The 13,762-nt window shown below is 39.7% G+C and overlaps 1 protein-coding gene across 1 annotated transcript in view; it reads right to left on the bottom strand.

The window, feature by feature from the left end:
• The window catches only part of vat1 (vesicle amine transport 1), a 33,774-nt gene extending 27,177 nt beyond the window's left edge, over positions 1 to 6,597 (bottom strand). The window contains exon 1 of the mRNA XM_053514675.1: positions 5,892 to 6,597. Coding sequence (XP_053370650.1) covers positions 5,892 to 6,365 — 474 coding nt within the window. The 5' untranslated portion in view covers positions 6,366 to 6,597. The remainder of the gene's footprint in view (positions 1 to 5,891) is intronic.
• Between the last annotated feature and the right edge of the window lie 7,165 nt (positions 6,598 to 13,762).

The following is a 13,762-nucleotide window of genomic DNA, read 5'->3' as shown; positions in this document are numbered from 1 at the left end:
ATTTTCAACAAGCAAGATACTACAACCTGAACACATTTTCTGGTCGGCAGGAAGGGCTAAAAATGGCGACCCCATTTTGGACAATCAGTTAAGGCGGCTGCATCAATACGCAACATGTTAAGTATATAAATGTGAACAAAACCGATTCCTGACTTATTTTCTTTCGTTCCACTTTAATACCGACTTCAGTCTCAGTCCCCCTCTCCCCTGCTCTAACAGGATGAGTTGCTCTCATCAGGGAAGCAGCCAAGTTGTTCAGCTTCAGTAACCAAGAGACAAAATGACAAGCAATAAAGTGCACACACACACACAAAGTAAAGGCTTATGCATATATACACACTTGCATGCACTTGGACAAACACACAAGACAGAGTGCTCCTGTTTTCCCCATCACTCTCACATACACCCAAGTGACACTCAGGAAGGTGTGTGGTCACCTGAGACATTAACGAACACTCCTGAATGCATACTCACCCCAACCATTATAAAACGGTCTAGATATTAAAGGGTGCACAAAAGCATATGCACACTCATGCACTGCCTAATAAACCCAAAGGAGACATGACTGCAGCAGTCTAATGGGCCCAATTAAAAAGCGATTCCTCTTTCAATCCTTGTCATTCCACTCGGTTCCCAGCACACTCTGTCCCAATTCTTCTCTCCTCAGCATTCCCCTTATTCGCCCTCTCTTCATCTCTTAGTTTCTCTACACGTCCCTAAGCCCTTCACCCACCCGCTCCCCCTTTCTTACCTCCACCTCTTTTCTTCTCTTCTCCATCTAATGGGCCAGCACCGGTCAATAGTCGTGGGCGCCTTGACTGAACCACCTTCATCACTCAGTCACACACACCTTCAGCTCTAAAGGCATATGCTGTGTTGAAATGATCTTCGCATTGTACACGCACAACGCTGTCTACACAGCTTCAGCCGAACAGCACACAGATCTACAAATACTACTATGAGAACATCACATCATATTCATACAACAAAATATCTTAATATACAATATGAATTAAGACTGTTCTCAGTATACATAAAAACTATCAAAATTAAACATTCTGTAATGTTACTTTCTGACAGCGTCATGAATAATAAAATCTTGCAAAATTATGTATTTTTTAATTATTGTATTTATTTATAATATTGTATTTAGTAGTGACTACGACTGATTACTCAAGTATAAAAAAAAAATCTACAATACTGCTACATTAGGGGTTGCTTGTTCTTTATTGGTCTTATAGGGAAAGTTTTAAACATTAAGACTATTATTTAAACCAACATTTTCAGTCAGTCATTCACGATTACCCTTATGAAAAATATCATTCTAGATTTCCTTGAATATTTCTTAGCTTTCTAAGAAGAAACCTAGGAATCACTCAGTCGTGGCACATTTTTGGATGGCTTGACGAAAGCAGAGGTATATGGATGAAGTACGAAAACTAAATATTTAAGACTGTTTCAGACCTGCCAAACATTTTGTTTAGGAGTACTGCATTTTTCTTTGAGGGTCTGTAAAGTAAGCTGAAATGCATTTAAGAATACACTTTTTTTTTTTATTTAATAATGAACGCTAAAGATTGCACTAATGTTCTGGACTCAAAACACTGCACCCTTTCTCCCCATTCCAACAGCCACTCCTAATCTGCTCTACTACAAGACCTTTTTATGGGGTTCTATTTTATAATTAGTCAGTTAAAGGGTACCTATTATACAAAATTGACATTTTTAGACCTTAAGATGTGCCTTCAGTGTGCATGTACAACAAACACCTGCAATTTCTTCTTTTTTTACATTTGTATATTGACCGGGGATTAAAGAAACCAATAAGATATCACCCCCCATTTCGCCCCAAATTGACCTCATAAGGAAACCCCTCCCCCAGGTACATGTTAAACCTTATCTTAGGGATATTTCAAATGGGGAAGTATCAAGGAGATACTCAACTCTCTAAATGGGTTTTATGGCAGTACAGGAGGCACTGTAATTTGTTAGTGTGTTAGGTTTAAGAATGTATTGTTGCCCATCTCCACTACTGTGATATTTCAGCTGTATAGTTGTTGGATTTTGGTGTTAACATGTTACCAAGAGGCTTACACTAGTGTGAAAACTGAACTGTTGTGACATTGCAGTTGCACAACCGTGCAGCTTTTCTTTAGAAGTCACAAGTACTTCAAGTTACTTAGCTGCAGTTAATCCTGTAAGATCACACAGAACAGTCCGACAGGAAGTAAAACAAATATATGGTTACTAGCTTTTATACCTCGCTCATGCAGTGGTTCCTCAGGTGTCCTGCATGGAATCTCTTCTTTAAAAGAAACCAACTGTGATTTGATTATTGGATTATAAGAACATAACCTGCTGAAACATTCATGCAGAGCAAGCCAGGCTGGTCAGGAACACACTCCAGGGACACATTTATTGATTTATTTGAGGGCATATTTGCATATTGCAACCTTCTGCAATAGAATCGCAAATTCCAATACCACATTAAAGATTTAACTGCAGCTCTCATACAGAGCCTAAATTCAGTACCAATATTACAACCATATCGATAAAAATGCATTTGCTACCAAAGCTAACACACTTAGATCCTACAAGTGGGCATTTGCAAATTCTCATGAAATGTGCCAATGTTAATATTAAAATTATGTGAGGAATAGTCTTTTAATAGGTTAATGATCTATTTAAGAAGATAGATCCCATCACGAATTAATAGGTAGACTGCATCAATAGATTTACTGCAATCAATTTAAAATGCAATGCACTTTAAATATAAAATAAAACATTTACATTAATCTTTATCCAACCAGATTATTTTTGACAAATACTGTAGTGCTGTGGCTGTCCACACCTTTATAGTTTTAATGAGCAAAGAAGTGTCTATAGAAAACAGCAGGAGGTAGAGTGACAGAAGTAGAACAAGGGAGAGAAAGACAGACAGAAAGAGACTGAAAACAGGAGGAAATTCCATCCTGACAGTGCAAGCTAGGAAAATATAATTGAGAACAGATGTGACTGATCCTTGCAGCAGGGTTCAGATAAATGTGTGTGCTTCATACGTTATTTATACAAACCAGTTGAAGAAAGGTTCAGGACTTAGTCATTCTTTAAGTCATGTGATGAGATAAGATTAATCTCAAGAATATGCATGCGTTTCTCTTCCTCTCATAAAACTGCAATTTTAGGATATGATTAGCATCAGCAAATTTCAAAGTGCACGTGTTCAGCACTGATTCAACACCAGCAGAGTGTGAGATGTGTGTGTGCACAAGCATCCGTGTAGTGTATTTATGAGCAGGGGGAGGATATGCGTGACTTGTTTGTCCCTGAGCAATAAACCTGGCTGGGTGTGTGATTGGCAGGAATGGATTAAGATGGGCTTTTAATCCGATTTCAGCAATGAAAAAGACTGAAGATCGACAGTGATGGTCAAAGAAAACCAGACAGTGATATCCATCTGCTTGAGTGGGTGAGACTGCATCTTCTCCCCCACCCCTCTCGCTCACACACCCATACACACACACAAAACTCTTCGCCTTTCGAAATCAACTTATTAATAGTCTACATAACGTTTCACACGATGTCACAGGTGTCCCCACCTTTCTATTCACTGTGTTCATGTTTCCTGATCTAACAGACGTTTCAAGAGCCGTCAGGCAATGAGTTGTCACCATGGTTACCAACCCAGTTGCCAGATTGGATGGATTTCTGCTTGTGTCATCTACAGTTTGCATGACACACCATCGGTGATCTTCGATCTTATCTGCAAAGGGGTTGGTGTGGCTGCAGGCCATGGTTTTACCCAAATATGAGGCATACTTGATAGCTGATTGGAGACCAAGATGCACTGAGACAACAAGTGGAATCAAGTGTGACTCGTCCCCCATTTGAATAGAACGAAAGCCTGGGGCCACACCTGCCCTTTGTGGAAATGATCGAAGAGCCCTGCTCTATATAATTAGTATCAGCTTAGAACTGTGTACTCTGATGTATGCATAATCTAAATGTCAAATTGTGACTGTGGTTAATTAGCAATTTTGTTTTGTAGATTGCTAGGTTTTTCAATTTAAATGTTAAAAGATGATAATTAGGAAACTAATCATTAATTATGTGCCAAGTTGCATGTCACTGTTAGCATATTAAATACACTTAGATATCAGCTGTGTTTTAGTGCCATGACACACCCAATCGTACGATTATATACATACAGACCTATAACGTCATTCAAACAATTGAAGGCATCAGTGCAAATTTACTTCAAAAAATTATTTGTGCTGAAAAACAGCCCCAATAAGGATATGGGTCAGTAAAGAACTGAATTACCCAAATTTTAAATTTAATAAATACAGTGATATTTTTTTTTAACCCTCAGCTTGCTTTAAACAGCTGATCCAATCTGGCAACCCGGCGCAACGCGCATCACGCATGACTCATCGATTTGTTCTTATGGAGTGCACTGACTGAACATCTCGGAATTAAATGACAACCATGGGGTCTTTAAAATATTACTTTTTAATTAAACAGTGTCTAAAGATGCATTTAAAATACATTATCGTATTTATGAAGGGACATGTTGTAATTCTACATTTTGCAAACCCCGTGTTTGGTGTAGCTGGGCGTAGTTGCTTGAAAGAAGAAAAAAAAAAAAAGATGGGCAGTTTTTTTTTTTAAGAAAAAAAAAAAAAGTGTCGTTCATGCAAAGAAGGAAAATAAATTTCTAAAAGAAATAAAGAGGGGAAAAAAAGGACTGATGACGTCCGAGAGCGACACTTGGCTCCTGGCGCGCGAGGCAGATGACAAAGGGGAACGCGCGTGCGGATGTGTGCACATTATCCCCGCTTTCTCCTCCTCTACACGCGCGCCTCGCCCTTTTCTGCCACTTTAGGGTGGAGGGGGTGACAAAGAGCAAGTACACAATGTGCGCCAATATGAAGCAAAAGTTATTTTACACTATAGAGTGCACTGAAAGTCTTAATGAAAGATATTCGGATCGAACCAGAATGTACCAGCACTTAACCCACCCCATAACCCCGGAACCGGTGACAATTCCCCACGCGCCACTGTGGCAGGGGACCGGCTTGTCGATTTCCCTGCATCGTTTGTTTGTTTGTTTGTTTGTTTGTTTTCCGCAGGAAACGAATATTTAAATCACTTGTTACTGTCAGACAAAGCCGTCTTTGGAGCAGACATCCTCCCAGGATGCTGCGCGCCTGCACAGGCACTTGTCAATCACGCGCGCGACGGCTGTGACGGGTGTGGGCGCGAGGCAGGGGCGGCGGCTCAGTCTCGACGCTCTCCGAGTCACTAACCGTCTCAAACTGTCATTAACCGTCAGCCTTAACCGAAACCTGGTAGCGACTTCAATGCGACAGAATTACAGCGAATGTGGCTCTAAGGAAGAATATTGTGTGCCAGGTGATGCAGACGAGAGGACACTGGGGTGTGGTCACATAGGGTGGCCATCCTAGAAATAAGCATATGGCATTTAAAATGCAATAAGACGTTTTATTATAACATTAATTTATCATTCATATATAACCAGAGCAGGGTTGGGTCTGTTAGTTGAAAGTAACAGTAATGGCGTTGTGTCATTCTACAGTTACATCTGCAACCGCAACCTTTGTCTTACACTTGGTTAGGCGGTGTCTAATCTTTCTAGATCGAAAGCTCAGGACACGCTATTGTCTCATAAATACCTACGACACACCGGCTGCGTCTTAAAACCAACTGGCCTTGTAAATGGTGTCAGCCCACGCCGACATGCGTTACCATGGCTACGAGAGGTGGACTACTCCTTAAGTATAGGCTACAATTTGGAAAGTGTAGTGTTCAATTAGGGATGTTTAACGTATTAATTCGAAACAGTGTTAAGATGACAGGAGAACTCTTACTTTTCTGTCCGTCACCTCTTCACCAACGGCCTCGACGATTCCCGAGCACTCCATTCCCGGTGTGACGGGCGGAGACGGGAGACGGTCGTAGAGCCCCTGGCGTGCCATGAGGTCGGCAAAGTTGAGGCCGCACGCCTTGACGCGGACCATCACCTCTCCGCTCTTGAGCGCCGGCTTTCCTTTCTTCACCTGCAGCTTGACTTTGTCATAGCCGCCGTAGCCCGTGAGCACGAGCGCGCGGAAGCTGAAGGTGTCCTCCTCGGCGGCGGGTTTGTCCGCGGGAGCAGCGGCAGCCTCCGCTGCCTCGCCTGAAGCGGCAGCAGCTGCGGCGGCGTCAGCGACAGGTTCAGCGGGCGTCGCCTCCGGTTTGGTCTCGGTTTTGGGCGACTCGCTTTTGGACTCGCCATCCTGTTGCTGCTGGGGCTTCTGCTCCTCGGCGTTCTGCTGCTGAGCGGGCGCGTCTTCGCCTGACATGTCGGTGGGCGCGTGCGATGGAAGTGGAGGAGTGAGGGGGAAAAACGCCTCTGTTTTTCACGCTTGCTTGGAACAAAAGAGAGTCGTCGGTGAGCACGCGAACGGGACCTGCAGTCCTCTCTCTACGCGTTCAGCGCGGCTGTGAGCTAAACGCCTGAGGGCGTGGAGAGAAAAAAAAATCAGAGAGGAAGAGAGAAAACGAAGGGAGTGCTGGGAGATGCGCGCGACGACTACAATGACCCGCGCCTGCCAGGCTTTTTTACAAAAGGGCGTGTGAGATGCGGGAGAGGCGGGGAAAGGCGGAAAAACCGGAGGAGCAGAATCACGGAATCAGGCAATAGGATGAGATGGGATTTTTTTTTTCTTTTCTAACAGGGGATGGAAACAAGGTTGCATCACCTAATTAATTATAGGTGACATCACCTAATTACTAATTTAACCCTAAATGAAAGGATTAACGTTTGCCCGAATTCCACACAAATAAAAAAGCTGTCAGATATGTAGCTGAACATGATTTACAGGATAAAGAGATTACTCCGAAGAAATTCCAAAGAGGGTGTTTTTTTATTTGTACTTTTCAGTTTATTTTGCACAGTTATGTGTTGCAGAACATGAATTGTGACCACATCCAACTTTATTAAATGTCCAAAACAAAGAAACAAAAAATCTATATGATTGTTGTTTCTTGTAAACACACACAAAGACTTGTCTTTTCAACATACAATAACAAACTTTTGCTAACACACCTGGTGTTATGTAAGTAATTGCTTAATTATGTTAATTTCCCCTATGCTCACTAGAAGTCTTTTGGTAAACCCTGTATTTCATTTATTTACACGAAGGAAGTTGTTTCTGTAATAATGATTTATTTTGGCATTAAATATGATATTAGATGATATGGTAAAACTCATTTCATCTTAAAGTATTTAGCCTTAATTCAAAATCTCATTTAGTTTGAATTGATTATTCAATAACTTAATAATTTTAGCGATTAAATAAAAAGGAAATTTATACCAATAGTTAATTTCAATAAACTTTCCACCTACAGTTGATTATTTCTCATATAAATGTATAATATTTCAAGCTTTTTTGTATTAATTTCAATGACTACAACTTACATTATCTATATAGCCAGTATCTCAAAATATAATGATGTTTTACTTTAAGTTTGAGTAAATTACTCTTCTCACAGTCTAGTTCAGACCATGCAACCAAATGTCACAAGGAGGATAAGCCACACAAGGTCATCGTTGGCTGTTTGCAGAGTGCTGCATCAAAGCAAATTCACAAATAGTTGAACCAGAGACATGTCATTAACATCTTACCTGGGATAAGAAGAAAAAAAACTGGCCCACTGCTCAGTGGTCCAAAGACCTCTTTTCATATTTTTGTGTTTTCTCAAGTCCAAAGTCAACACAGCAGTCTACCAGGAGATTTTATAGCGCTTTATGTTCCGTCTGCTGAAAAGATTTATGGATATTCTAATTTCTTTTTTAAGTAGAAATTAGCACCTGTCCACAGTGCCAAAACTACCATTAACTGGATTGCTGACCACAATATTACTGTGCTTGATTGGCCCGCAAACTCACCTGACCTGAACCCCTTAGATTCTCTTTCTCTCAAGAGGAAGACCCAACAATACAAACACGCTAAAGGATGCTATCTAATCAGATAAGATGAAGGCTTCTATCAAAGGAACCTGGTCTTTAGTGGCACCACAGCTGTGCTACGGGCTGATCGGCTTCTTTCAAAGCCACGTTGAGGCAGGTATTCTTGCTAAAGGAGCCCCAAGTGAATGCATAAATAATCATACTTTTTAGAAGTTGGACATTTCTGTATTGCATTTATGATTGTTAACATCTTGAGATATTGAATATTTACATATCATGAACTGTAACCCATAATATTCAAAACTAAACTAAATCTCCAAAAAAGATCTAAGTCGCAGAATATTTTATTAACCATGAATGTTGTCAGTCAGCCAAGTCTTAGATCTGATTTTTTTTCTTTTTAAAGTTGAAGCTATCATTTTTCAGGTACCATACCTCACAATACTGTAAAATTGAAGCCTCCAGTTTAACACTGTTTAAAGTGCAACCCTACACCATCACATACTTGACTTAATTCATGCTGAGCTGTTCGATATTTTAAACAGATTTGATTATGTGGTCAAATTTGATTTCTGTATTGCAAATCCTTTTTTGATTGATCGCTAATATTCTGAGATATTGGATTTTTTTCTCATGAGCTATAAGCCATAATCGAAATGAAATTTTAAAAAAGGCTTGTAACAGTCAATTTCATGTATTATAAATCTAGAATATACTGTATGAGAGTTTCACTTTTCAATTAAAATTACGAAGTAAAATAAAATTTTTTAACAATAATAATTTTTTTTTTAAATGCACTGTATTTACACGGATTAGCCATAGGATTAATACCATTAACACTAAAACTACCTATGCTTTGTGTTCCCCTTCTGCCTCCAGTACTTTGGTCCCATGGGGCGTGGCTCTACAGGGCCGACAGAGGTGTTGTGGTGTCTGGGACCAGGACGTTGGCAGCGGATCCTATTGGTGCAGAGGGTTGCAGGTTGGGGCCTCCATAGATTGGAATTTATTGGGATCTGGGAACAGTGAAGGCTTGAGCTCTTTGCTTACTGGATCCTGCAGGTGGCAGGCTGTAGTGCACTAGATGATTTGGTGCCTTATTGCTCTTTCTGGCTGGGATTGAATTTTTTGGTGATTTTTGCTGGCTTTTCTATGTTATCAAGCTAGACATAATATAATATTATGTAAATATACCTCAATATGTTTTAGTCAACTGCACAAAAAATACAACTTAAGAGCAGATAGCTAAGGCAGGCTTTTGGTGTCTGAAAGAAACTTGCTGGGGAAAACATTAAAGCAAAATTTATAACACACAACATTATTTGACTAAATAATTGCAGATAAAAGATCATAAAATTAAGTGGTTTCAACACACCTTTCTTTATTTTACGAAACAAAACATAACAGCTTGACATGGTTAGAGGCATGTGATAATTTGGTCATGCAGTTTGCATGATGTTAATTGAGGGCAGGTTAACTTCCAGTGCAAGACAATTTGTACGCAAACATGTTTTGGCTGGTTGACTCCATATGAGGTAAAAAAAAATTGTAAATTAAATTTTCCTCCAGCCATCAATTAAATTTAATATAATTAGGGTAAGGCGCATGCCTTTGCATGTTATGTGGGGAAGAATGTCAGCTTGTCAAGGAAATCATACATAAATGGTGGAAATAGGATTTTGGTGCCAGAATTAAGAATGATGTATGTGTGTGTGTGCGCGTGTGTGTGTGTGTGAGAGAGAGAGAGAGAGAGAGAGAACACTAGAGAGGGGGGGGGGGGGTTGGGGTCAGAAGGAAATGTCTGTTTATTCCCCCAATTCTCTAGGTCAGATTGGGAAATCTCAACAAGCCTATGAACCATTGTTCTTGCTGTCAACACCGCATGGTCTGCTATTCCCAAAGCATTGCAGAGTAAAAATCACACAACTATGATGAAATACTGGTCTTCCTCTTTTTGTTTAATGATCTACACACTATACACACTATGCAGCCACAAAAAAGGGAAAAGGTAACCTTTACCACTCTTTGTTACTGGTTTTGTACCTTTAGCTTATATGTTTTACCTAGAAATATGCATATAGTGTATTTTTAAGAAATATAATTGTCCAAATACATAACTTAAATCCTTTTACAATGTACAGTACATTCATTATACCAGATAAAATATTAGTATTTAATGGAAAACATAACGGTATCTCTCGGACAACAAGGTTTCTTCCAACTCCCTTTTTTTGAGAATAAATATATTGCATATATGCATGTTTATATATTTATATTACCAGCATTAACCTTTTCATCCTTTTGAACTATACTAGCGCTTTTATTTCATCAGAATACATGGGCCAAACTTCATTACCCTTGTGTAAACCATGACCCTATTGCCAGTTCACCAGGTTTCCTTCCTTGGATTACTGCAGACCAGGAACATCCCAAAAGAGATGCAGTTTTGGAGTTGTCTGACCATCACAATTTGGCTTATGTCTTTCAAATCCTTGTGCTTGCCCATTTTTTCAGCTTCCAACACATCAACTTCAAGAACAAAGGTTCACTTGCTGCCTAATATATTCCACCCACTTCCAGCTGCCATTGTATTGAATATTAAAAATGTAGCTACTTTGGGAAGGGCTAAAATGCAATGACCAGAGAATTGGGTCATAGAAACTCCAAAAGTGCAGCTCTTGTGGGATGTTCCTGGTCTGCTGTCACCAGGACATACCAAAAGTATTCCAAGGAAGGAAAACCCAGTGAACTTGCGACCGGTTCATGGGCGGCCTTGGCTCACTGATGCGAATTGGGAGTGAAGGCTGGCCTGTGTAGTCCAATCCAGTACATAAAATTGATGAAAATATTAGAAAAGGTTACTGCTGGGTGTGAAAGAAAGATGTCAGAATACACAGTGCACCACTGTTATGGTGGCAAAAGGGTGGTACTTACTCAATACTGATCAGTATATATATATATATATATATATATATATATATATATATATATATATATTATATATATATATAAAAATACATATAAAATGTATGTATATGAGTGTAATCAAATACGATACTGAGCTGTGCACGTTCGAGACCACTGACATTTCCTGTGCCAAATTGTGAAAAGAAAATGCAGGCTGGTAAACGCCACACATTTTCTCTTATTTAAGAACAAAACGGAAACGTCAACAGCTGCTGAATGATAAATGCACGAGCTTAGTCATGCACGCACGCGCGCGCGCGCGCGCACCCACACGCTCTCAGATCAACAGTAAAGGCCAGCAGGGAAAGTGTGCAGAGCAGCAGCCCGCGAGGAGCACAGGAAGCGAAGAGAAACAGGAAGTAGTGAGTGGGCGTCGGTGGCACTAGATCATGATTACTTAGCATCCAAGGTCTCAAAAGTAGGAAAACATGACCACATGATCATATGACCAATAGAAGGTTTTTCTTTCATGCAATATTCCCTCCATGCAATAAACTATGAAAGTATTATACAAGGTCTATACAGAGCCTGGCAATGAGTTAATACTTAGTTAATTATGATTACCTGACACTCCTAGGTTCATTCGAAGGTGAAGATAAAAGCACAACGTCGTCTTAATGTTTTTTTTTTTTTTTTTACTCGAGTCAGCGTTGTAAAACAGCACCACCTGCTGGTCATTTGATAAATATTCACGATGCAGCCCAGATTTCAACTGACAAGTCAGTATGAATAAAACTTCTAACTTTTCTATGTTAAAAAAAAAACAAACAAAAAAAACAGCAATGTTAGGGAAAGTGACTTAAGACGACGAGTCATTGTGTGCTGACTGAAGTTTGTTCTTTTTTTTTAACGGACAAAATATGTTTTTAATAATCAGATCAGTGGTTAGCTTAGTGGTTAGCACTGTTGCCTTGCACCTCCAGGGTCTGGGTTCGATTCCCAGCCAGGTTCGATTCCCATCTCTGTGTGCATGGAGTTTGCATGTTCTCCCCGTGCTTGGTGGGTTTCCTCCTATAGTCCAAAGACATGCATATAAGGCTCCTTGGTGTTCTCAAATTGCCCATATACCCTGTATACAGGATAGTGAGTGAGTAATTAAATCAGAGCTAACATGTTAAAAGTTAAACAAAAACAAGTATAGCTCTAAACCAGGGAACTCAGAGGAAACCCATCAAACTCCTTGCACAAAGACCCGAGGCGGGGATCGAACCCAGACCCTGGAAGTTCAAGGCAACAGTGCTAAGCACTATGCCACCGTGCCATCCTTCCACAGGAAATTGGACAGTTTAAATTCTAGAAACAAATAAACCCAACTTTCTAAATAAAAATTGTTCAAGGATTAAACTGTAAGCTGGACCCTGTTCTGCACAATTAATTAACAACTTGTTTTCATATGTGTGTTATAGCAGGGAGTCACCAAGATATGCAGGACAGGGAGTACACCAAGAAAAGTGTTGGCACTGTGTGACTGCTAACCATTGAGAACTATAAAAACCATAACGGATGTTTTGACTGCAGTGCTGGAAAAAGGGTCGTGATTAGCTATGTCAAGATGCTGGATGTGTGTATAACACTTTAATTCTGAATGTTATAGAACAGTATGGCTTGGTCAATTACCCACATTTCTCAATACTTTACACAAAATAAAGGAGGGATGGATCAGCTACAGAGATGAAGGCTGCTATTAAAGCAACCTGGTCTTGACATCATGACACCACAGCAGTGCCACAAGCTGATTGCCTTCACGCAAAGTCACATTAATAATTATAGCCCAGTAATTCTTCCTAAAGGAGCCCCAGTAAAAGCATAAATAAACATACTTTTTAGAAGTTGGACATTTCCATATTGCAAATCCCTTTTGGATAGCAAATATTTTTAAGCCATGATATTTAAAACTAAAATAACAGGAATGGTTTAGCCCATTGTTATCAGCCAAGTCTTACATGTGTGTGTTTTTTAATTCTTTTAAAGTTGAGGCTATCATTTTTCAAGTGCCTTACCTTACAATACCATAGTACATGAGTAAAACTTGAACCCTCCAGTTTAGCACTTTGCAAAGTGCAACCCTACACCATCACATACTGGACTTAATTCCTGCTGAGCCGTTCAATATCTCGAACAGATTTGATTATGTGGTTTCTCACACTGTATTTAAAAAAACACTCTGTTTAAAAAAAAAATAATAAAAACTTGGTCACCGGAGCTGTGAGGCAACATTACATGCTGAATCACTGCAGCACTTTACTTAATTCGTATATTTGTTGGGTGTTTAAATACAGTGTTGTTCTTTACATTTGAATAAGTATTACTAATAAGTTTATTACTAAGCCAACTGATGTATGTTAATCTTTTATGCACTTTGTTTTCTATTGGTACTAACCTAAGCTTTTATTTTTTACACATTAGCCACATTAACAGCCTCCAGTGAATATGTTCTGATTGATTAACTATTGTTTAAAATGTTAAAATGTTCTGGATCTGTAGCAAATACTGTAAGCACTTTTGAGAATACACACTGGACCTCATCACTGAGCACACGCATTTACTCACACTAATACCAGCATGTTTTTGGAAGGTGAACGGAAACTGGAGAAGCCCGAAGAAATCCACATGGACTTGGGGAGAATGTGCAAAACACCACACAGGCAGTAACCCAAGTTCAGAATCGGAGAAGAGACTATGAAGCTGTAAGACTTCCCGCTGCACTAACTTGGCATCCTTTAGAGGTTTTTTGGAACCTTTCCTGTTAGGAAAATTTTCATTTGTATAGCACTATTTAGAACTTTCCAGTTTTACCCTTAAGCACAAATCAAAGAACCC

The sequence above is a fragment of the Clarias gariepinus genome, chromosome 16 (assembly GCF_024256425.1).
Source record: "Clarias gariepinus isolate MV-2021 ecotype Netherlands chromosome 16, CGAR_prim_01v2, whole genome shotgun sequence".
Taxonomy (NCBI): Eukaryota; Metazoa; Chordata; class Actinopteri; order Siluriformes; family Clariidae; genus Clarias; species Clarias gariepinus.
Note: the sequence above shows the minus strand (reverse complement) of the source record. Positions and strands in the feature narration are given on the sequence as shown.